A 26,257-nucleotide genomic window follows, 5' to 3' on the forward strand; every position below is an offset into this window, starting at 1 on the left:
TTTCAAGAGCAGTATCATAACGGCTATTGATTTCTGTAAATGCCTTCACAAAACTGTAACCACCTAAATTAGATTGCACAGGAGAGCCGCCTGGAGGCTCCCTTCCCCACAGGGCCCCTCTGCTCCTGCTCTCTGAAGGAGGTGAGCAAAGGCCCTTTACTATCGGCCTCATCTTTTCCTTCTAACTTCTTTCCTCTCTCTCTGCCCTTCCTGTCCCCTACCCACTCCTCCAGAAGACAGCAACCACCCCTGTGTTACCAATGACTCTGTTCCCTGGGTCTCTGCCACCCCACACAACATGTCACCTCTAAGCCTTTATCACTGTTTCCGGCAAGGTGTAGACTAGAAAAATTGCAGGTTAACAGATGGAGCAGGACCAAATGGGTTCTTGGCCTGATCACCGCCCCCCACCCACCTCATGGACCCCTGCCTACAAACACACTCTGGGCCACAGTGGTTTCTCTCTCTCTCCTAAGAATTCATCACTTCGTGGCTGACAGCGCCACTCGCCTTTTCTAAATTTGTGTCTCCATCAGCTGATGGGAAAGAACCCTGGACCGAGAGCCATTTCTTATCCTCCTGGTACCTTCATAAGGTCTAATGCAGGACCACATCCACTGCAGTAGTAATAATTAAAATAACCTGAGCCAGCCCTTACATGGTGCCTTGGCCAAATGACACTCCTAGAACTTGCTCCAAATTCATGTAACCCTCTGCAGTCATTCCCTCGAGCTCCTCTTTCCCTTTGACCAACCAGGTGCCGCAATCTCTTGAGGGTAACTGACAGACCCCAGTCACTAGCTCCAACCTTGGGCAGTGGGACACCGCTCTGAGCCCACCATCAAACTCCACCTAGAAACTTCTACTGAGTGTTCCACCAGCGCACAGCTTTGACTGCTGACCGGGGCTCCTGGTAAATATATCTCAGGGACCAATGGAGCACCTATGGATGAGAGTCAAGCTTTTTGTGTCTGTCTTAGTCCATTCGGGCTGCTATACCAACATACCACAGACTGGATGGTAAAAGGAACAGACATTTATTTCTCATAGCTCTGGAGTCTGGGAAGTCCAAGATCCAGGTGCTGGCAAATTCAGGGTCTGGTCAGAGTCCATGTCCTGGTACACAGTTGTGACCTCACGTAGAGGAAGGGTTGGGGGAGCTCTCTGGGACCTCTTTTACAAGGGCACCAATTTCATTCGTGAAGGTCTCACCCTCATGACCTCATCACCTCCTACAGGCTCCACCTCAAAATACCACAGCGGGGACTACGTTTCAACGTTATGTATGGGCGGGGAGATAAAAAATTCAATCTACAGCAGTATATTCTACGAATTCACTACTCACCCTTCAAGCAGCACCCGGCCATAGAAACGCTAGTGAAGGCACACGAGACACAGCAGATTCTGACCACATTACCACCTTTAACCAAACCTGAATGCTTTGTGTCCATGATCTCAGTCTTCACAGTAGCTGGCCCAAGTGGTGGTATTGTTTTATACGCAAGAAGGGCACATGTGGGAGAAATGAAACAACCTGTCTAAGGTTCACAGACGTGATGAGAGCTGAACTACAGTCTCGACTCTGGACTGTGTGATTCCAAGATTCACCTTCTAACCTTACTGACTCTAAAAGCCACAAGCACAGGAACCAAAAGCCTGAAATTCCCTGGGTGGATGCCAGCTCTGTTCCCAGCTGGACCCCCGGCGACTTTAATCAGCAGCAGCTGCCCCAGATGCAGCCCAGGCAACGTGCAGAGAACAGGGTGCAAACCCACTTCTCACCCGAGACTTGAGAATGTTCCTGATGTCTGTCTTTATCTGGGCTGAGTATATAGTTTGGTTGCAGAACTTTCTCTCTGCACGTGCTACTGCTCTTCATGTGGATTCCGTTTCTAGAACACGCCGATGACAGTATTCAGTGAAGGATGGTCGGAAGAAGGGGATGGAGCAGTGAAGATGAACGGGGGTGTGGGAGCCTGAGGCTTCTGTAAAAAAGGGCTGAAAACAGCCTGCTGGGATGATGTCCCCTGACGGAAGCAAAATGATGACTAAGCAGGATAAAGCTCCACACGGGAACTTTGACCGTGAACGTCTGATGAACACCTGGGTCCACTATTGGAGACGACAGTAAACGGAGACGGAAACTACGTGTCTTCATAAACCCTCGCTGCAGTGTTCCACGTCACTGCTGAAAGAAGTCTTCCTCCTGGCTTAAATTTACATTAGTTGCATTTCTTTGGTAGGACCTATGTGTGGCCTCTAAATCAACGGGTTGTTTTCAGTCCATTTGTCTTTAAGATTTTCTCCTCGATTGCTGGCTGGCCTGATTTGGTCACGGCAAGTCAGAGGGCCAGGCAGACACGGCGTCAGGAGCGCTGGGTTTCCTGCTCGCTCTGGCATGTGGGGGCTGGGCCTCCGTGTCCCCTCCTACGGTGTAGGGGTGAGTAGGACCTCCAGGACCTGAAGGGAGAAGCAGAGGCGAGCGCGGCAGGACGCAGACACTCTTCCATCTGGAGAGAAGAGCACGAGCTAGTGGAAACGTCCCTTTTCATGTTGCCTTGTACATGCGACAAGGACACTGGATGAGACGGTCGCTAAGGTTCTTCCCAGTTCATTCACGGTGGAACAGGGGGAAGGGTCCACAGACTCTGGATGGGAGGCCTGCTTGAGCACTTCCTATTAGACCACGGGGCTGCAGCCCTGCCAGGTGCCAAGGTGCCATCTCGGAAGACTGGCATCTCCAGGCAGGAGTCTCTCCTGGGGCTGGCCCGGCCTCCACCAGCACCGGCGCCCCAGCCCTCCCAGTGGGACCCCAGGGCGGTGAGCACGGGCATCGCAGGTTGCCGGAGTGCTGTGACTTCCGTGCCCTACGCCTCTTTGGTTTCCCCTCAGCTTTCCATGCACCTCTTCTTCTGCCCAGCAGGACACGGGTGGGAACGAAGAACAGAATGTCAGTGACAGAGATGGAGATACTCAGAACAGGGTCAATGGCAGGTGTGGAAGTTGGTAAAAAAGAGCAGAATCAAGAGCTTGCTGGTACCTTGATGGAAGACCCGTGTGAGGGCTCAGTGTGAGTGTCCGCTGGTGTCTACCGCCTGGCCAGCCCGGAGCGACTGCTGAAGCCGGCAGACCTGCCTCCTGCTTGGTAGGAGGTGCCCCTGGTGAACCTCCTGAGCACAGGGTTTCTCAGCAGCAGCACAACTGACGTCTGGGCCCGGGCATCCTTTGCTGTGGGGGGCTGTCCCGTGCACTGCAGATGTTCAACAGCACCCCTGGTCTCCACCCACTGGATGTCAGCAGAAAGCCTCCTCCTAGTCGTGACAACCAAAACTGTCTGCAGACACAGCCCGCCTGACCCTGCCCTGGTAGGGAACCAGTGACCTAGAGGAACCACACCCCCAGGACACAATCCACACGTCTACACTACTCCCATTTCTGCCAGATTTATAAACAGCATGAGTGGACTGCTGCCATCGAGAATCAAGTCACAGCATCCAGACAACACCCAGCAATGGAGGGATAACCAGACGAAGTGAAAATACCTCTGAGCAGAAAAGGGTATAATCATGATAAACTGGGAGAGACTGAAAGCAAGCACTACATTTTACATAAAGCACGGGAAGATCGTCAGAGTGAAGTCCTTTCCATTTGGGATGAAAGGTGCTCCCGTCCCGTGAGGGAGGAAAACAGAGTGTGCAGGAAGGTGCCTCGTCCAACCGGCAATAAAAACAGATTTAAGACAAACCAAGTACACACTCCGTGTTTCCTGCAAAACCACCAAACCACACCCCTTTCACAAACAGCTTCACAAACCATTCGAGCTGTGCAGTGAACCATCCTGCCCAGTTAATGTCGGCCTGACTCATCAGCAAACCCTGCTGAACGATCACTCGCTAGCCCTCAGAAGCACTGCTTACTCGGCGGAGAAAAGCAGACACGTAATGCTCGGGCAGCTGGGCCGGTGTCTCTACACCTTCAGCCGGAGCAAATACCAAGGGCACCAACTGGAGGCATTAAATGCAGAAACTTTATTATTTAGTGGACTCCTGGAATATGGGCAGCTGTCCAAAGCCAATGGGCAGGATACGAAAATTGTCTAGACCAGAGACAGGCAAGCTGAGGGCCACACTGCCTGTGTCTGTAAATAAACTTTACTGGAACACAGCCGCGCCCGTGAGTTGATATATTATGTATGGCTCCTTTCACACTACGATGGCAGAGGTGAGGAGCTGCAACAGAGACAGTACAGACCACAAAGCCAAAGATACTTACTATCTGCTGCTTTACAGGGAAAGTGTGCCGGCCTGATTTTATATATATACATATTCATGTGTACACGCAAACACAATCACACACACACAAACAAGCGTCATGGCCTCTCAGGTGCCTCCTTTCATTTCTTTCTGCTATGGACTGTTTGTCTCCCCCAAATTCCTGTTGAAATCTTAACCACCAATGTGACAGTACTAGGAGGTGGGGCCCTTTGGAAGGTGAGGAGGCCACGAGGGCGGAGTCCTCAGGAATGAGGTTAGTGCCCTTATAGAAAAGACACCCCGGAGCTCCTATATCCCCTCTTACTGTGTGGGGCTGCCTGGGAAAGACGGCCATTCCTGAACCACACCGTGGCCAGTATTTGCTACTATAGGAGGGTCTGTACGCTGATTTCAACGGTTCTCAGCCTGTACCCTTAACATGAGCAAAAATTCAGTTCACAGTTATATTGGTAGGAGTAAATGTAACTTTCCTCCCGTAACACCTTCTCGGCCTTCCGGCGGCCCCACGGACCGCGCCGGCACCGTGGGCACCTTGGCCTCGGGACCCGAGAAACCAGCGTGTGGGCTCCCCGTGGCCCGCGCTGCTCTGTCACAGCGGCCCGAGGCCCTGACACAGTGCTCTGCTCAGACAGCAGCACTGGAGCAGCGGTGGCTGGTGCTCAGTGACGGCTCCCTCTGTGTGCGGCAGTGGACAAGCCGTCCAGGGACCATCGGGGGGACACAGAACTGTCGCAGTAACCTCGCGGACGCGCCACAAGGAACCTAGTACTTTCCCTTCTTCTCAAGAGCAGTGATGAGCCTCCATCCAGGGCCAGACCTCTGGCCCGAGCACGGTCCCGAAGCCCCTGCCCGCCCTGTCCGTAGCTGGGGCCATCTCTCCCTGCCTCCCCAGGGCCTCAGCTAGAAGCACACGCCTGCTTTCCCACAGGACGACTCTGCTTCTGTTCTGGGCTCCTGGTCTAGAGCAGTGGTTCGTGGTTCTCGAGCGAGGGCGATTCTGCCCGCCGGGGGTGGAGGGAGCTTTCAGCAGGGTCCGGAAATACTCTCCTGTCCCCGGGGGTGTGTACGCAGGTGCTGCTGGCGCTCAACAGGGAGAGCCCAAGGATGCTGCTGGCAGCTACAGGGCACAGGGCCGCTCTCTAAGCCAAAGAGCACTCCGGTCCAGAATGTGAGCAGTGTGAGGCCGAGGAACCCTGTGCTCAGTACCCTCCACCGCCGCTGAGCCTCCCGAGTCACCATGGCCGCAGCCGGCCTCCCTCCTCCGCAGAAGCCGTTGTTGACCCTGACTGCTCTCTGCTTCGAGCCCCCACCCACCCCCACCCCGGCAGCGCTCCCCCACCCATGCCTTGTATCTTGTGCCAAGGGCAGCCTTCTCCTCATTCCGGTCCATCTCCCAGCTCCCAGGAAGGCTGACGCTCCTTGAAGGCAGGAGGCCCATGTGCATTCACTTTATAACAAGGAGCAGCCGCCTCAGTACAGCGGCTGGGGCTCAAGGCAGATTTGAGAAAGGGCTGGGAGACACTGGGGAGGCTGATGGAAACGAGGGTGGTAAAAAACTGAGAAAAACCGAGTCCTCATTATTTTCGGAATACAAGCCTTTCAGGAGAAGGACAACAACGATTTAGGTAGAACAGCACAACAGAAGGAAAACAGCTTTTAGACAAAGATGACAGTCACATAAGGGAGTCTCAAAACACCAAAGAGGGTTCTTGGCTGTATGTGTACACCTGAATTAAAAAGCCATCACATGATTTGACAATAATAAGAATTAATAAAGGCAGTGGTATTAAGTTCTTACTATGTGTATCAGCCCTTTTCATGAATTAGCTTAGAGAGTTGGCAAAAACTCAAGTTAATGTCTCGATAAATCCCTATTAAAGATGGGGAAACCGAGTCACAGAGCAGTTCAGTGATTTCTCCGAGGGCACACACAAATGAAATGTGTTCAGAAACCTCTAAATGATTCAAAGTGGCATCCTTTTAAAAAAAGAGGAAGAAAATGATCTAATCAGCAACACCATTTGTATTTCAATTTCAACAAAGTAAGCTGCAAAAAAGGTCTGCACTGTGAAAACTAGGCCGAATGCTTTCAATATGAGAGAGGCAAACAAAGATGAACTGTATAAAGAGGGCTATGTTAGGAACCAAAGACCGCAAACAAAATCAGGTGCGGCGATGGAGGAATTTGGTGCAGTTTCGTTCTACTTACAGAGAGAGGCGCTCCGAGGCTGGGGCCTGCCTTCACTTGCTTCCCTGCCTTCTTTTCTTGACTAAGGAACATGCAGAATTAGATGATCCCCAAGGCCCCCTTCACCCCTTTCCATTCTAAGACTCTTTGGAGAGGAGAAAATGAGCTCACTGTCCCAACCAAACCCACAGGACTTTAATTTATGGAGGTGAGTGAGCGATGACACGGAGATTAAGGCCGCTGAAAGAAGAATATAGCACAATTCCCCGCGGGAAGGGGCCAGCCGTGCCATGCCACCAGGGCCACCAGAAACCTCATCACAGGCAGGGACCAGAACGCCGAGAAACAGAGAGAAAGGAACCGAGACCATGCCTTTATGAATACAGGAAGGGGGAGTGCCAAGGCCGGGATGTCCCCTATTGGACAGGAAGTGAAAACACACACATTAGAAGCTGTGGTTGGGAGGTCTGTAGTACAATTTTCACGCACCCTCGGAAGCTGCCTTGTGAGAGAGAGAGGTCAACAGCTCTGGCCCTTGGTGCAGCCCTATGACTAATGAGTGCCAATCAGCCACTGGTCACCCACTCGTCAACATCCAACTGGCTGCAGAGAAAGGGCTTTACAATGGAGTCATTCTGGAAGTGCAACTGTGGACTGCTGATTTGTACGCAGCACTTCCTTGTGTCTATAGCATCCCTGTACCCGGTGGAGTCAGCAGAGCCTCCCCGCTATCAGTACTTCCTGGATCATAGTTTTCTGCGACAGAACCTCGGCTGCCTGGGAAGCAGCCCGCCTCTGTCTTGGGGTGGGGTGGGGGGAACAGGGTGACTCAGGCAGTGGGGGCGGGGAGGGGACTGATAAAAATAAAGATGGGAGAGGGGCCAAGGGCGGCGAAGTGGTAGCTGGGTCAAATGACTCAGACAGGAACATACACACACACACACAAACACACACACACGGAGTTAAGGGCTGTAAACAGAAAAGGCGGGAGGATAAGAAATCACACCCTCATCTTTGGGGGCTAACTTATTATCGCTTCACGTCTTCTTTTTGGAAATGATAGATTAGTCTCACCAGAGACTCACATTTATGGTCTGAGAAGCAATTCATAACCATAACCTCTAGGTGCAACCGTGGTCAAAGGCACAAACATGCTGAGTTTTTTCTATTTGGCAGTCCACATCACTGTGCACATTCATATCAACTTTATATTTCAATGTGTTTATCTGAAAAAAAACAAATCCTCCAGTCCCAGCCCTCACCTTCTGTCCTAGTTCTCTGACATTTCACCGCAGAAAACTGAGTGCAGGGAGGGCGGCTTTGTGTGCTGCAGACCTGTTCCTGCTGACCTGCTGTAACATGGAATTTAGTGTAAAATGGAACTGCCTTGGATGGCGCCCAAAAGAAATACCAGAAGGGCCTCGTTAAAACAGGGTTTCACTTGTAACATCTGGCCTGGACCCTGGGGGTGGCAGCTGAGTACAGCTCGGGCCGCTGACTGTTGCAGACCGCGGGCCCCGCCAAGACTTTTAATACCCCCTAAACATGGGAGGCATCCAGGAGGAGAGAGCATTAGTCAGGTTATAAACGAAGGTCGCTACTTCCTCCCGGGCCAGTACTGGCTGGGGGTGAGGCCACGCCCCGCCCCGCCGGGGAGGGAGGCTGCTTTCCTTGAAATGCTCACTGAGAACTCAGCTCCGGCTTCTACACTCAGAGAAGCAAGGCTTGGAGCTGGTTCCTTCTGGCACCATTGCCCCAACAGCTTTGAACCCTCACAAAATTTGGATTCGACGTTTGTTAATGGGCAAAGAGAAGTGTGAATGCCAAACCAGTCATTTACAAAGGACAGCACCATTGAAGATTATAATAAAAAATTTAACATATGACTTGGTGACAAGCAAAGAAAGCAAATTGGAGGACAGAGGAAGTAAGTCACATCACTGTATGCTGACCCAGCTGCTGTTCTCCCCCGGGATCTCTCCCAGGCCATTTTCCCTATGCAAATTAATTTTTAAGGTGTAAGTCTTGTGGTCCTAGAACTTTGTATCCATGTTCTTTCTCACCTCACACAATCTAAGCACTTCCCCTGGCTCCTAACAGGTCTCAATAGCCAGCATCTTGATTGTTTCTCAATTTTCACTGAGCAGATACATCATCCTTAACTCCCATGACCTCCAGCTTTACTTTCAAAACCTAACCAATGGCTTCCCATCTGACAACCTGGTGTTCATCTGCTGCCAACTCAATGTTCTGGAACTTTCTCCTCTTCCCTCCTGCCCTGTGGCCCTTGTCCCTCTCACGAAGATGGTGCCTCCTCCCTGAACACGCCAGGTGTTGCCGAGCCTCATGGCATTAACTCAGACTCCAGATTTTGCTTGAAAGGCTCTTCTTCCTCCTTTGACTGAAACATTCTAGCTCAAACATTCTTCCTCTCCGCACCTTTCCTGTGCTCCTTTGCGAACACCTCCAACCTTGTACCTTTCAACCCCTGAGACACACGCCTCTTTAAGTATCTGTCCTGCGCCCTAGGTGGGGGGAAGACCTCCCCCTGTCATCTGTCCTTCCACCCCCAGCACCTAGGGCAGTGCCACCACCCAACGGAAAAGCATCCTGAGACTTTCATAGAACTGAAAGTGGTGACAATGGCTCTATTCGTGCACATCAACTCCGAAATAAGTTTATCTTACCTAAAATAAGTTAGGTCACACGGGGACAAATGTTTTAAAATCTAACAATTATTTGTTTCCATGTACATCATGCAAATACAATTCATAGGTATATTTGAAAATTTAGGAAAAAGTAACTGCTTCAACTTAAGGGAAATTGTTAGTAAATATTAACAACATACTTCTGGGTGTATGCAAACACAGCAAAAATTATGCAGATGGTACAAAAGAACTGAGAATGGGAAATACACGTATAGACCAGGGAGGGCTACAGAAGATTTCGAAGGACAAGGAAGTAATGAACACTCACTACACACACACTAGGCTCTAGATTCCCTGGTGGGGGAGAAACTCCTGCATTCTATCAACAGTCTCAGACGGGAGTCTGCAAACTATATCCTGTGGGCCAAACCTGGCCCCTTGCCTGTGTTTATAAATAAAGTTTTATTGAAACACAGCTACTCTCATTTATCTACGTATTTTCAATGGCTACTTCTGTGCTGCCAGGACAGAAGTGACTAGCTGTGACAGAGACTAAAAAATTTACAATCTTTTCCAGGAAGATTCCTCCACCCTAATCTAAGGGAGGGACCTAAACTGGGAGATGGGGCCAAGAGGTCTTAGGAATGCAGTCTTTGGTTCCACGACTTGTTTTATGAGGCCAGTATAACCCTAATATCCAAACCTGATGAGGACATTCAAAAAGGAACATCACAGCCCAGATTCTCTTGGTAAAAGAAATGCGAATATACCAGACACAGAATTAGCAAACTGGAAATCAGCAATATAAAAAGAAAAATGTCTGGGCCAAATGGGGTTTATTCCAGGAATGCAGGGTTTAATGCTGGAAAATAAATCAACAATTTCACCACATAAAGAGTCAAGGAAAGTCACTTAAGGGGAAGATTCTCGAGCCAGATGGCCCGTGTGACTTGAGCAAGTCAGTACCTTCTCAATGTCTGTGTTTCTCACCCATAAATGATGGAGAAGTGATGTACTTCTGAGGGGAAATCGTCTTATTGGTCACGTACTTAAGAGTCACACCTGGCACACACAGCAAGTGCTCAATAAATGGGAGCTACTGTCATCATAGCAAGGCAGTGACCATGACACAGAAGTAACACTGACCTGACACCGGGAGTGCCTGGCTGATGGAGGCATGAGGAGGAGGGGACTGAAGATGGAGGTGGAAGGAAAGAGACTGCGGACAAGAAATATCTGAAGGTGATTCTGAGGTTTTTACACTAACCCAGGATGAGATTATGGGGCAGAGGGAGCTTTTCTTTGGAGGCAAGGGACAGTGGTCGGGCAATGGCGATGGTAGTAAGTGTGGGATTAACTGTATTAGAGAAAGAATGCCCAGGAGGGTTGCATCCAAAATAGCAGAATGGAAGGCAATGCAGAGGCTGGAGGTGGACAGCCGGACTGGGTGTGGATGGAGAGGCTGGGGATGGACACCTAGACCGGCAGAGGGAGCAGCATGCTGGCTGCAGACACAGATATGCGGGGGAAAGGAAAGGACATCACCTTGGGGACAACGGCATTTAAGGAGTGGGTGGAGGAGGCACTGTTAAGGCAACATTCAGAAACTTGGGAGAAAAAGGACAGTGTTGTGTCTGACAGTCCAGATGACTCGCTCTTCCGTCTGGAAGGAAGAAAGGGGATTGAAGTTGGCAGGAAATAAAACATAGCAAAGCCGGACACTTTTAAGGTCGCATTACAATTTCAGAGCAGGCAGATCTGAAATGTAACGGTGTATGAACTTTGGAAACAGGCACCTTGGGAAGTGGCTATTTCATCTTAGCTAAAAAAGGAAATGTGAACCATCTTAGACTTTTTTCATATCATCACCAAGTTTTAAACAAGGAAACAATACTATAACAAGCCTTAAGGGCATCTTCAATAGAATCTGACCTTTTTCTGATGTTAATTCCAATGAAACTGTTTGGCTATATTGAGCAATATACATATTTAAACAACTGTAACTTAGAAACAATCAAGTGATTTTCAAGTGATTTCATTCTAATTGCTTTTTTCCCCTCTGGGACAAGAATGGCAGATCTTGAATCTGAGCTTTTACACACACAAAAATGAGAATAGTTAACTTAGAAAAGACTGCAGGAGAAAAGTGGGCTGGGAAGCGGGATGTCTGTGAACACCTGGGACGTGGGAATAGCCACTTCTCTGCGATCCCATTTCCCTACTCTGGGTGGTTACCATCCAACCCGAGGAACGGTTTAGGGAAACACTCTTTCTGAATGGAGAGGAATTCACTGGCAACTAGCACCACTACAAGAAGGTTTGTGATGCAGCGAGTCCCACAGCAAAGGGAAGTGGGCATGCTTCACTGGTGGAGAAGTGTGGACTGCGGATCCCACAAAGCTGTCTAGGGGGGTGTTTTATTCTTTTCTGTATGCAAGACACAGGGATCAGGTTCTCCAGTGACTTACCACCCCCTACATTTTCTTAGAGTGATTTTTAACACGTGATGTAAATGCACAGACAAATGCACAAATGAGAGACATGCACCCACAAAGCAGGCTCACGCCTGGCCTGGACCAAGGTGGTACGGACGGACAGCCAGGTTCTCCTTTTTTCCCCCTCGGCAGGTGCCGCAGCCCACGTGGATGACCTCCGATAAAAACCTGGGCAGCAGAGCTCGGTGGTGAGCAGCCCTGCCCGTGTCACCGTGCGTGCTGCTGGGAGAATGCCCACTGGGAGGGGACACCTGCTTTCTCCTGGACTGCGCCCCACACACCTTCTCCCTCGGCTGGTTTCAATCTGTGTCTCCCCACCCCGGATTTATTGATATGTAACTGACATATAACAGTGTATAAATTTAAGGCGCACGTTGTGATGATTCAATACACGCACACACACTGTGAAAGGGTTACATAATAAGCTTAGTTAACACAGCCGTCACCTCTCACAGTTAACCTTTGTTTACTTGAGTGGGAACATTTTTCAGATTTACTCTCTTAGCAACCTGCAAGTATAGAACACACTACTGTTACAAGTAGTCACCACGCAGGACTTTTATAATCTGTATCTCTGTGCTGTCATCAACTCAGAGTATAAGTTACCAAGCCCTGTGAATCCTTCCAGCAACTCACAGAGCCGGAGGGTGGCCTTGGGGACCACCGACACACCACCACAGAGGCACTGCTTCTCTCTCCCCGAAACATTTAGACAGGAGACGTTACTGTTTCACATGATTTTAAAGGTACATTCATCCTCTGGTCATATGGACAGACGATGCAGGTCTTCCTTATTATTTGATGGAACTGTTTCCCTTTATTATTGCTAAAGCAAAGGCTTCCATTACCTCAGAGAAATGCCTAACTCTACCATTTCATAAGAATTCTCTTTTTTAAACAGGGCCACACATTAGCAATGTAAAAGAGCCACTGCAGTCAAAAATATTTTTAGAGACTCAGCTGAACAATGAGCCCTGAACTTCTGTTTAAATTAAGATAGCTGAACCATTAAAATGACTTCCTGAATCCGGGGAAACGTGTCTTGCATAAGAAGGCATTCCACAGTCCTAGGAAACACAGTGGAGCCCACTGGGCGACCTGTCAGCTGCTGGGATTACAATCATTTCTGGAGATGCAATTATTCACAAATATTAAGAGTAACACTCTTTTCCTGGTTATCTAACCTCCCCTCGGGAGCCAAAAAAAAACAAAAAAACAAAAAAACAAAAAACCCCACCCCAAAAACATAAAAAACAAACCCCAGAGTGAAAGACTGCTACTCCCAATTATTCTACTATCTGCTGGAGAATGGTCTGGCAGACTTCCCCCTTCCTCCCTGGAAAAATGTAATAAACACAGGGACTGCATTATGCTCACTGGTAAAGTCTATGTGCGTTCTGCAGCAGAAGGAATCCAAGTGCAGCCCAAGGAGACGGTAAAGGGTGAAGAAATGAGAATCCCCTCACAGCTCATTACCAGTACAAACCACCTGGAAGGAAAAACATGCCACTAAAGGATGTGACTCAGTGGTTCTCAACTGGGTGCGATTCTGCTCTCTAGGGGACATTTGGCGAAGTCCAGAGACATTTCTGGCTGTCACAACGGAGAGTGCGGGAGTGTTACTGTCACCCAATGGATTCAGGACAGCCCCATCACAAAGGACGATTTGCCCCAAATGTCAACAGTGCCGAGGCTGGGAAACCCTGGTCTCTATGAAAGTCTCAAAACCTTAAGAAAACGCATCATGTTGCGGCCATTCAGAGTACCTCCAGACATGGAGACACTCAACGTGAGGCCCACCCGAGTTTGCCGAGTTCCCGAGGACGCACAAGTTCATGCTATGTGTACGTGACATGCTGTTCACCTGCAGATGACGTTTCATTATTTTTCACTATTTTCCAAAAGCCCCAGAAGGTTTGTGCAGCTCTCCACTTCTGCGTTAACATGGCTACTGCTCACATCCATTACACAAAAGACACCCCATCAAAACCTAGGCCCACACGCTGGCTAAGGACCTGCAAGATCTAATTAAAGTGCCTCGTCTGTTTGTGCGATGGGCCACTCTCTCCCTGTCACACACACACACAAAGCTCTGCAGACAATGGAAGCACGAAATTATGCTTCTGTGTACATTTTCTGTTTAATAATTTCGAAATTATCCCAGACTCACAGGAAGTCAGGAAAACAGCAGAGTCCTGTGTCCTTTTCACCTGGCCTCCCCTAGTGATGACATATGGCTCTGCATAGGACAGTATCAAAACCAAGACGCTGACATCTGCTGGCTGGTCACTTGCCTGAAAACCTGGCCTGTGTGCACGCATGCATGCATGCGTGTGTGCACCTGCACTTTCCCCGCGGACGCATCCAGGCTGCGGCGTGTTTCAGCAGTCCATTCCTACTTACTGCCGAGTGGGACTCTGGGGTATACAGACAGACCACAATGTGTGTAGCCAGTCACAGACATCTGGGAAATTTCCAGTACACTGCCATTGCAAATAAAGCTGTTTTCAGTGCTATGTTAAAAAATGACCAGATTTTGTCAGACTCCAATCTAACTTACAAATAGCATTATACGTGCCAAGGACTCACCCCAAACGCTGCACAGTTCTGTTAAAAAGCTCTTAAATAAATAATGTTACTATGGAATTCACGTGGTTCCTTGTCCTCCTTTTAAGACTATTTCAAGCTCTGAAATAATCTACACACAAACCTTCTCTCCTATAATAATGTGACTTATTAATAGTGCGATTTACTTAAAACTTGCTGTAAAACAGATATGACACAAAGGTGCCATGTTTAACCACTGTTTAGCATACAGCTCGGTTCATTCATACCGTTGAGCCACTGTCTTCACCATCTATCTCCAGAACTTTTCATCTCTCCAAGTGGAAACTGTCCCCATCAAACACTGACTCCCGGTCTCTCCTCCTTCACCCCCAGCCCTCACCTTTCTACTTTCTGTGACTTTCTCTGTGACTCTGACTCCTCTCGGGACCGTGCAGAGGTGCAATCACACGGAATTTGCCTTCTTGTGATGGGCTTCCTTCACTGAGCACAGTGTCCTCAAGTTTCATCCACATGGTAGCACGGGTCCGAACTCCCCTGCTTCCCAAGGCTGAGTAACACTCCACCGTATGGATGTACCGTGTTCCTCCACGCTTCCGTGCAGACACTGGGTTGCTTCCTCTGTGACTCATTTTAAAGAATATTTTTACTGCCCCCTCACGGGTGAAGCCCATCTTTCCCACTGAGTTCTCCAACACATCGCCTCCCTGACTACAGCAGCTTGCAAACCTGAGGTGAGGAGCCAGGGACAGAAAGGACACTTAATCCAAACTCCTTCATCTCGAGGTGAGCAGATACTCTAATGTAGTTAAACCAGAGGCTGGCCGAAGGGTAACGGTGACTTGTGACTAACGGACAGCTCTCTGCTCAGAAGTCGTCAAGTACAAATGGCCTCAGAGAAGCATTTGTCCTACGATGGACAAAACTCCCAGGACCCCTTCTTGAATCTGGACTGGCTGGATTTAAGGCGCACTCTGTTTTCCTGGTCCAGGTCACCTGGTGCTTTTTCAGAGGGGACCTCTTCACTCGCGCAGTGGGATGTTTCTGCGGAAACAGCTGGACGGGGACCGTGCCTACCCCCGCAGCCCTGTCCCCGCTGTCACAGGGACCACCTCACCCACAGCAGCCTGGCTCCTGAATATCCAGACAGGCTTCTCCTCCCAGCTGCTCCCAGGAAATGGCTGCACTGTCATGTGTGATGTTTAAACTGTCCGGTCATCTTTCTGGAAAGTCACACCTCTGTGTGTTTAGAACAAAACCGCCTTTCAGCTTTGCACTCGGGCTTGGCTGTGGAGAGAAAGTGAGGCCTAACTGTCACCCAGTCTAACTCTCCGGTCCTGAGCACACTGAGAGGGGAGCATCGCAGGGCGCACATGGCAGGGAAATCTGCATGATTTTTCCTGTAACAGAAGCTGAATGAAATGAGTGAGAAATGTCACCTAAGTTCTGTGTGAAACCTTGAAAGTCTAGGTATATAGTATTTCCAGCTCTTCCTTATTCCAAGGATGATACAGAATACAGAACTACGAGTAAGTTATGTGAGTTCAGGGAAACATGTCTGACCCCACCTAGCTAGCCACGTGTGTGCAGATACTGGCTCCTCGGGAGAAGGGCACCTGTTTATCATGTCAATTCTTACTTTTTAAAAAAGTTCTGTTTTTTGTTGAACTATGGTTGATTTACAGTGTTAGCTTCAGGTGTACAGCAAAGTGATTCAGTTACACATACACATGTTTTTCCAGATTCTTTCCCATTATATGTTATTACAAGACATGGAATATAGTTCCCTGTGATGTACAGTAGGACCTTGTTTATCTATTTTATATATATAATAGTGTGTATCTGTTAATCTCAAACTCCTACTTTATCCCTCCCACCGTTTCCCCTTTGGTAACCACAGTTTGTTTTCTGTGTCTGTGATAGACTCTTACTTGTGGAAACCACCGATGGCCTCTCTGAAAAAGACACACACAACAATGCTAAAGCAGGCAAAGCATATGTATAATAAATTGGCCTTAACCACGAATCGTGACAGATCAGAAAATAAACTCCAGCATGTAAGGGGTTTTCAACCATTCTCAAAGGTCTTTAAATCCCCACAATGAAGAAAGAAGTTTGCCTTCCTGGTGACTTGTGATACCGAATACGTGAATTTTAAGCATCTCCCGTAGTGATCAGCTCCTTTCATTACCTAAAAGGTTTAAAATGACAGCCACCGGGGACTTGCAGCCTGGTGACACACGCGCACCTGACAAAGCCTCAGTGAAACTCTCCTCACTGCTGCTTCTTTTTCACATCACGCACAGTCGGCAAGCGGTTTGCACTAAGCATCTGTCTGTTCCATGTGGTGTGCAGAGGCCGCTCACAGGGATCACAGTAGGGAAATACTTCCCCAGGTTTCAAGGACTTCAGTTCCACGGGTGTGACTGCAAATGACTGCATGGAAGGTCCAGTAACCACCCTACGGGGGTCCCACCTGCAGGGAGCCTGCACAGAGGAACACGTCCTGCCCGACACTTGGCAGGAGGGAGGGCTGCCCAGGCTGCAGTTTCCTATTTTATGCAGAAAACTGCACTAAGGAGGAATGGGTGTGCGTACAGGGCTGCTCTCTCACGCGGCAGATCTGGGCGGAAGTCACGGCTGGCGAAGCTGTGACCCTGGTATGCTCACGAAGGCTAATTTTAAACCCTAGGAGGAAGTGTAAAACTTCACTGTCTCCAGCAGATCTCTCTGTGGGGGCTGATGTCTTTTCACCTACTTTCCGACAACGCCCTGCGCCACCCGCACCAATCAGCTCCGCAGTTCCAAACTCAAAACTATCAAACCACCGATGTTCAAGAAGGGCCTTGCTGCCGAGTGAGAATGAAGATAAAGTCAAACCCTCACTTGTCACACGACCCAGCCACCCCATGCCCAGATGCTGACCCGAGAGAAAGGAAAACCTACATTCACCCCGAAAGCCCGTGTGCAAATGTTTCTGTAGCCTTGGCTGTAATCCTCAGGACCCGGAAACTACTCAAATGTTCTTTAACAGGACAAAGGACAAAGTGCCCTGCATCCTTAAAACGGGACAGGAAACAGCAATAAAAAAAGGGACGCTGATGTAGGTACCCGTGTGAACGCATCTCAAAGCTCTGAGGGAAAGAAGCCAGACTCTAAACACTCCGCTTCTGAGACATCCCAGCAGAGGGAAACTACAGACACAGGACACAGAGTGCTGGGTGCCGGGGCCGCGGTGGGGGGATGGGTACATTACCATGGTCAAAGGTGCTATTTTGGGGTGATGGAACCATTCCCTGTCTTGACTGTGTGGGCAGTTACATGACTGTAAACACGTGGCCAACGCTGCAAATCTGTACTCTTAAAAGGGTGACTTTTATGGCACGAAAACTATACCTTAAAAAAAAAAAAAAAGATGGTACAGACGAGGGTGGGGAGGTGGAGAAGCAGCCACATTTAATAGGGAAGGTCAGGTCTGTCGTCTCCAAGGCTGTCAAGTGAGAGCAATGAGGAAAAGGTCTTGTCACCCGGTAACTGTCTACACCATCTGGCCCCAAACCCCAGACCTTCTCTCCTTTCCAGAATAAACGGTGACACTGACCCAGCTCCTACGAGACCACCTTTCCACCCATCAGTCATGGAGCTGGCCCTGTGCACACGACAACCTACACTCTCTGGCTTTTCCGTGACATATGGCCAAACCGTTCATTCAGTGCCTTCATCCGAGCTTTGGCAACTCCTGGCACATAACCTCCCTGGTTACGTACAGAGCTGCCTTCCGCCAACAGTAGTGTCCCCAGGGTCCCTGCCCCAATGGATCTGGGGATGAGGCCCCAGAGGAAGTATCTAATATGCTTGCAGGGACTTCACTTACCGAATTTTCTCACTTTTCACACCACCGTCGGCCTCCCTGGCAAAATTCACAGAGGAGGGGGACACAATACACAACTTATCCAGGATCTGCAGGAGCTGCTCTCAGAAGCCCTTGCAGGCTGGAATGCATTCACAGTGCCAACAGCATGTAAAACATTGACCAGCTTAAACTGGCTCTGCCTCCTTAAACAGGCTGCTGATTGCTCAAACCCAGAGTTATTTTAGAGACAGCCCTGCACATGACCAAGATGGAACCCATGTCTCCAGGATGACCCTGCAACCAAGAATCCTCAGTCCACACAACTGGGAGGACAGAAGTGTTGTCACTGGAGCCCTTTACAAAGCGAGAAGTCCTCCGATGAGGAAACCCTGGCTTCCAGGAGTAGACACATGCACCAACCGGAGACTAGCTGATCAGTTTCCAAGTTGGAAATTCCCCTAACCCCTCAGGTTTTTCCCTAGACCCTGGACTGGGGAGACAGACTTGAGCCCTGCCTCCTGCCTCCTTGCAGGTCGACCTTGCAATCAAGCTCCTTCTTTCCTCCAAAGCCGGTGGGGGCCACAGCACTGGCACCCGTGCGCATCGGAAGGAGCCCTCGCGTGGCAACATTAGGACTTCCGCCCTCGCTTTTACCTCGGACCGTGAAGGGAACTCATGGGCTGGGTGACAAAGACGCCCTGCCACAATCTGCTTCTTAAATACCGCCCGGGTGGCCAAAGAGACCACACGATTAACCCCTATGAGGCGTAGGGCAATGGACTCCGAGCCCTCAAAACCGGACTGCTGTTAACTCATGCAAAAACCAACTCAGCGACTTTGGGGCTGGAGTGGAAGTCCCCTCCTGCTGACCTTAAAAGCCATGCTGACTGACCAGTTTCCTGTATCAGGCTGCCATAAAGCACTCGTGCGAGGTACCACACATCTAGGGAGTGCTCTCCACGGCAAGGCCCCTGCTTCAGACAACCAACAGTGACAGTGATGACGCCCCCTCTTCCTTAAAGGCTGTGGCATACACAGTTGGGTGAAGGCCAGAGGAGAATCTAAGATGATACAAATTCTGCCTCCTGAGGGCAGAAGACCAACAAGTCCATTCTTGAGACTCTTTGAGTTTGAAGAGCTGTCCCAAGTTCTTCAGGCAAGTGTCACTTCAATGCCCTGCCTTCCCGCTCTCTGAGGGGCTGAAAGTTCCACTGGGGATTCCCGTCCTTGCAGCCCAAAGCATCCTAACGGGTACAGGATACTGCTAGTGCGGGACTCTCCACTAACTCCAGGGTGAGGACCAGGAGCGCCCGTGGTTCCAGGGAACGTGTCCCTCAAGGTCGGGTGGAACATTCTGGGTGTATCCCTGGTTGGTGACGCAAAGAGCAGACCTACCGGAGACCCAGCTGTCTGCCTCATGCACAGTCATGCCCCACCCACCGTCCCCCACCCTACTGTCTTCTACACACAACCCAAGGACGACGACAACTGAAGGCTTGGCAACACAGACCTTGCAGCCTCGAGTGGGGAAAGCACACTGGGTGGCGGCGAGGAACCAATCACTTGTCGTGATACAGGGCTGACTGTTAACGCACCTGACGGTGGTAACGGAGAGAGCGCAAGAGACGGCGTTCTTTCTTTCCTTCTGTTTTTAAAGCTGGAAAGGAGACAGTAACAGGCCGAGGAGAAGGTGCTCTTTGTGCACGGTGGGCGCTCAGTAAATAAATCTCTGCTTAACTGGAACTTGAGGTTTTGAGATAAACACGTAAAACCGCCCAGAGTGAACCCCTACACCTAAGGCATTTCTTCTTTCCCTTCTTCTTTTGAGCACTCGGGTCAACTCCAGGAGACACACAGTCACGAGAGCGACGCTCGGTAATCTCGTCTCAACTTCTCACTCAGGTGTGGGGTTTCACGCTAAGGACCCTGACAAGTTAGGACAGCAGCCCAGCGGACGTTACACCCAATCGGCGCCGGTGAAATCCTACACGTTGTTGCCTCCCAAGTCTCCTTCCCAGTTGCCTGGTTACAGAAACTATCAACGAAAGTGAGACAAACGTAAACAAACACTAAAAAGGGAGTCTGGCCCCTCTGGGGGAGGGATGGAGATTTCTGTGTTTATTCACAGAGGCCGGCCCCGCTCCGGCCCGGGCCCGAGGGACCCCGCCACCGGGAGAACTCCCTCCCTGGGGTGCATGGAAGTTTTCTTTCACGCCCTTTGTTCATCCTGACGTTCACACACAGAGGCACGGCACCTCCAGCCTGTGCTTTGTTCACACATTCTGACCGTACTTTCGCCTTCATCCTCTCTCTGTGTGGAGGTATTTCTAACAAGAAAGAATCTCTATGCTTGAAGAATTCAGGGCTGGAGGCCATCAGGAAAGAAGGGTTTGCTACACAGAATCTTCACGTGCAGACATCCCTGGGGACCCCTCAGCTCTGTGCTAGGAGAACACCTGTAATCCCGTGAGGGATTCCCTGGTTAAGTTCCGAGGCTCAGGCGTCAGGGCAGTGGCTGCGACCTCCTTGACTGACGGGGGTGAGGCGGTGCGTATTTTGTTTTGTGTATCCATTTTTCATACTACGTTCTGGCAACAGCCGATCCAAATGATCTACCATCTATGTAGAAAGTATGTGCACTTTCTGTGAATAATGCTAGCCGAGGTCGCAAAGGACAGACATCCAGGCTCGGAGGGGGAGAGCTGTTTCTTTGTAACGTGCGGGATGTATTCCATCTTCTTTGCCCAGGATAACCATTTTTTGTAGGGAACGGAGGCTCCAATGGGCTAAATAATCTGTTCAAGGATCAGAATCAAGCCACTTGGTCTGCCTGCGAGGCCTGCTGATCTCACCCTTCTGGGCTTATCCTGGAAGAGCCGGGACCCAGGGGCTCACAGCTGGTTCACCGTCAGTCCTAGTACATGGGTCTCTGAGAGGCGGGACCTGAGAACCGCTTTCCTTCTTGAAAAGCCAAGTTGCAGGACGGATACAACATGATACCAAGTGCATAAAGCTTAAATATGTGCAGAACCCACTGTTTTGGGTTTAACAGTGTCCCACAGAAATTCTTATGTTGAAGCCCTACCCACCACACGGTACACCTCAGAATGTGACTTTATTTGGAAAGAGGGTCGCTGCAGACGTAACGAGTTAAGATGAGGTTGGACAGGATTACGGTGAGCCCCTCATTCAGTATGACCATGTCTTTACAGAAAGGAGAAGCCTGACAAACTTGGACACAGAGGTACAGGCACACAGGGAGAACGCCGAGATGAAGAGGATGAAGGCAGATATTGAGGGATGCTGCGGTGACAAGCCACGGAGTGCCAACACCTGCTGGGAGAGGCAGGGGCAGACCCTCTCAGCCTTCAGAAGAAACCACCCCGCTGATGCCTTGGTTTCAGACCACTGTCCTTCAGAACAGTGAGCTGGCAGCCCCAGTGGGAAGCAAACACACCAGTACCTTCCACGACCGAGAAAAACATCCCTGTGCAGTAAACACACAGGGGGTGAAAACACCAAATTCAGGAGAGCAGTTGCCTCTGAGAGGGGGGTGCACCAGCGGCAGACACAGGGTCCCCAACGCATTAGAAACGCAGCATCTCTTCAGTTGGGTGGGACGGTGGGCACAAGGTGTTTCTGCATTAATGTCCCTTTGCACATCTTAGACTGGGTATTTTGAAGATTGTAAAAAAGTATTTGCTTTAGAAACGAATTTTAAAAATGAATGATGTTGAAAGAATTGAGACTCTTAAGAATCTTAAAGCGCACCCACCAGCAGTCCTCTAAGCTGGGTTTAAGCTGCACAGCTGGGGCGGCCCCGATGGTGTATAATGGGGACACCAGGGCCCCACCACCCTAACCGACTCACCTGAGGCCCGCCAGTCTGTGTAGGCCCCACTGGTCTGGGACGAAGCCAGGCCAGACCCAGGCTTGGGCTCAGCGCACCTTCAGCTCCTTCCCAGGGAACACGTGTTTAGTCTGATCCTTACGCACCACAAGGCAACGCCTTGCTCATAATCAAAAGTGTTGGAAGAAACTCAAACAATTGCTATGTTTTAGAACATTTCATAGGATCCACTCTGGTGGGGCTGGGGGTGGGGTGGGAGCTCAATAAATCGTGGTCCTAGATCTAAGAGGTTCACACATACACACCATATGTATACACCAGGCCGTAAGCCGACCCCTTACCTGACTCCTGCAGATACCGATACACCAGGAAGTTCACCTCGTCACTGGTTATGCTCATCTTAGCCTCACCTCGCCGCGATGAGGTCTTTACGAAGCGGGAGCCACCCTCTGTGAGAAAGGTGAGAGGGAAAAGCGGAAAGAGGATTTTGAAACACTGCCTGTATTTTTTTTCTTACTGTATTCTTTTTATCACTTTATTTAAAAAATTTTTTTTTGGTGGGGGAAGGTATTTGGTTTATTTATTTGCAGAGGAGTATTGGGGATTGAACCCAGGACCGCATGCACGCTAAGCATGTGCTCTACCACTGAGCTGTACCCTCCCCTCCCTTACTGCATTCTTTGAGACGATTGAAAAAAAAACCAACACTCAGTTTGTTCTACACATGGAGGTAATTAATGGCTTATTTGTGTTATATTTTGTTATTATATAAAAATTTCATAATTATGTATATAAATAAACATACACACGGGTGAAAATTTTTCAGAAAAGGAGGAGCTGGTGTATTTTCTAATGCTGGGAGGGAGTCATCCATGAAACACCGTAAAACACAGCAGAAAATGAGAACAAACACCAACTTCTTATTTGATACGCATCCTGTGTGTGTTATGAACACAGCACAGGGCATACGGAGTTTGGAGGAGTCCTGACACGCACTGGGACAAACGCAGCTGGCTTAGAGGCCAGCACTCCCTTGGATGGGGGGAAGAGAACCGAGTGGACCAGCAGTCATGTCGACACCCCTCAGCAGGGGGACCACATGGTCCTGTCACACCTGCACTTCTGGAGCAATGATTAGTCATAACACCTGCCACTCACAAAAGTTTACTGATGAACATGATGGTCACTGTATCCATAGGCTGTACATGGCCCCGACGTCACCTTGATGTCACTTCCATAAAGAAGCCAGGTCTCAGGCAGAGAACCTGTGTATTTTGCCACAGAGCTCACTGCGTCGGTCTGCCCAAGCCCTGCGGTACCTGGAGGGCAGGTGAAAACCTAGGGGGCAGTGGGAACTTGGGGAGCCTGTGTGTCTGCAGCAGATGAGAAGAGCGAGCCTGGTTTTCTGCACCATGATTCTAAGTCAGGTGGATGAGCAACCACCCAGTCTACACAGGACAGAAGTCAATCAAACAGTAGTATCTTCCGTCCGTGGACAAAGCAGACCTCAAACATCGACAAGAGAATCTACTCCAAATGGCAGCAGGCAAGAAAGGCAACATGTTTCAATGATGTCCCCGACACCAAACATGTGAGGCTGTTTAGGAACTGTCCTCAGAGCCCACACCACACATTTCCAGGCACCTTCATGGTGGCAAATCTTTCATTACTGAATGACCACTAAGTTTTGGTTTGTTTAGAAAAAGACAAAAGCGCACATTCAAGTTGGGAAGATTTGAATTAAAAGCTGTTGGAAGGATGCACGCAAGATGCCCGCCTCCCTCCGTGAGCCCCATCTGGTACAATCCCCTCCCGTCTGGGGTGGGCGGGACTGGCTCCCGCCCCTGTGGGGTCTGTCAGAGGAGACGGAGGCCATGCCCTCGGCTGGGTCAGAAGGCAAGGTGACCAGACATCACTCCTGTAACTGTCACGTTACATCATGGGGGATTCCCACGGGCCTGGAGGAAGACCCCCCCTCCCCGCAGGCCTCGAAGATGAAGGAGACAAAGGCAGCCTTCACGAGAACTGGGGGCGGCCTGCAGGAAGCTGTGCCACCCCCCCAATCACGAGGGACAGAGCTCTGCCAACCACGTGAACTTGGAAGACCAGTCGCCCTCGCAGCCCTGAGTGGGGATGCAGTTCAGCCACTACCCTGCTGCGGCCTCGTCAGCCCCTGAGCAGAGGAGCCCGCGAAGCCGGGCCCAGCTCCCGGGCCCTGGAAACGCCAAGGTCATAAACATGCCATCTCCAGACGCTGAGTCTGTGGTGGTTGGTCACGCGGCAGTGGATAACCAACACAGCGCCCTCCCGGGTCGTTCCAGTTCTCACTCTGTCATCCTACCAAGATTTTATTTGGCAGTTACCAGAATTCTGCCGTGCAGAAATACTTGTCTTCTTCACTTAATTAGGTGATATTTCTGTACTTCTGTAGACACTACAGAGAAAGGTCGACAGTCAAAATACAGATCTGTCCTGAGATGTCTGCTTGAGCTCTGGGGAGTTCACGCATAAGACGGCATTAGGAAAATACAGGAGACTAAAAAGTTATGAAATCAGAGCCTACCTAAATGAAGAACTAAAACATTATTTCAGGGAAAGAAAGTAAACAACAATAGAAAAGCATACTGCAGAATAGCATAGCTCTAAACACACTTTTGATGCAGTAATGATGACTCCAACACGGTGAGGAATTCACAGTGTTAGGGTCTCTCTATGGTCAATGTGGGGCCACGGGGAGGTGGTGAGGTCCTGACGGTGGAGCCCACATGATTGGGATTTGTGCCCTTATGGAAGGACCCCAGGGCATCTCTCCCTCTTCCTGTCATGTGAGAACACAGGGAGGAGACGGCCATCCTCGCCAGATACCAGATCTGCTGCTGCCTTCATCCTGCACCTCCAGCCTCCGGACTGTGAGAAATCAGTGTTTGCTGTTTATGCCTTCCAGTCTATGGTGTGTTGTGTTACAGCGGCCTGAACAGACTCAGGCACCACCCCTAACCCCTTTCTCTTTTATTCTGCCATGTTGGGTGCTTGGCCACGGTGAAACCGTACCTAATCTAACGGTCTCTCAGCCTCAGTGCTTTTGCCACGTGGGGCCAGACGACTCTGTCACGAGGCCGCCCTGCACACTGTAGGATGCTTAGCAGCAATCCTGACCTCTTCCCAGCACAACCTCCCCAGACAGTGCCAGATGTTCCCAATTGCACAACTGCTGCTGGCTGAGAACAACGGCTAGAGAGGAGGAACAAGTCTTGTGTGTCTGAAATGAACTCCATTTATAAGGTTATAAGGCGACGTGGAGCTGGCTCATAGACATCACTTAACGAAATGGCCACACTACTAAAAAGGCTGATTCAAAATGCTCAAGGGGTTGGCTTTCCCAAAGAGTCCGTGTAAAATCCTCCTACAAAATTATCAGTGTTTTCATCAGTGATTTTTATCTTCCAGCATCCATATCTTTCTTGTTTTCTAACGAGAAGGTACCCAGATACACACAGACAACGTGCTTGTTCCCAGAGCCTGGTTCACACCCCACCCCCTGCCCACAAGTGTTTGGAATGAGCAGAGGTGCCTGCCCAGGGTCAGGGCAGGACTTGGAGCATGAGGATATGAGATCCTCAAGAGACGGGGAATCACGGACAACCTGTTGGTCTGGTGTCTAGTTTTCCTTAGAGCACCACCCTTTTCTCCAACTAGGAAAACTTCTGCTTAAGCTCCAGCTCTCTGATTTCTGATCACAGATTCACTTCCTTTCTAAAATTTTAAGTTAGGATGCAAGGGTTACAATGTTTCCCCCAATACAGCGTTAACTTCTTAAAGGATTTTTCACTTGTAAGCAGCAAAGAAAACAAAACCCATCACTGCAATGGAACCGGGGATGCAATGTCACCTGGTCCACAGAGGGTCAGGTGTCCCTACTGACTGGTCCACCTCCGTACAGACATGCCTGGAGGCAGTGTGGGCTCAGTCCCATACCACCCCACCCCAATGCTGCAAGTCACAGGAAACTTTTGGTTTCCAGTGCATGTAACAGGTTTATACTACACTGTTGTCTATCAAGTGTGCAATATCATTACATCAAAAAAACTACATATCTTACATAAAAAATACTTTATTACCAAAAAAATGCTAACCATCCTTCGAGCCTTTAGTGATTTGTAATCTTTTTGCCACAGTAACATCAATAGTCACTGATGACAGATCACCACAGAAGATATAATAACATTGAAAAAGCTTGAAATATAACAAGAACTGCGCTAACGTGACACAGCGACACAAAGCGAGCCAATGCTATTGGAAAAACGGCACTGGGAGACTCGCTCGATGCAGAGCTGCCATAAACCTTCAATCTGTCAGAAAGCCCGCTATGTCTGTGAAGCCCATG

The 26,257-nt window shown here is 49.7% G+C and overlaps 1 protein-coding gene across 11 annotated transcripts in view; it reads right to left on the bottom strand.

The window, feature by feature from the left end:
• LOC135320441 (F-box-like/WD repeat-containing protein TBL1X) overlaps positions 1–26,257 on the bottom strand; it is a 201,534-nt gene that overhangs the window by 30,172 nt on the left and 145,105 nt on the right. For 7 of the 11 annotated variants that reach the window (XM_064483563.1, XM_064483561.1, XM_064483560.1 and 4 more), the window contains one exon: positions 22,215–22,322. The exons of 3 other annotated variants lie outside the window; for them this stretch is intronic. In XM_064483563.1, coding sequence (XP_064339633.1) covers positions 22,215–22,272 — 58 coding nt within the window. In that variant the 5' untranslated portion in view covers positions 22,273–22,322. Of the gene's footprint in view, positions 1–6,483; positions 6,752–22,214; positions 22,323–26,257 lie in introns of those variants that run through there. One more of the 11 variants, XM_064483567.1, reaches the window with a different exon arrangement.

This window comes from Camelus dromedarius, chromosome Y, assembly GCF_036321535.1.
Source record: "Camelus dromedarius isolate mCamDro1 chromosome Y, mCamDro1.pat, whole genome shotgun sequence".
NCBI classification, from domain to species: domain Eukaryota; kingdom Metazoa; phylum Chordata; class Mammalia; order Artiodactyla; family Camelidae; genus Camelus; species Camelus dromedarius.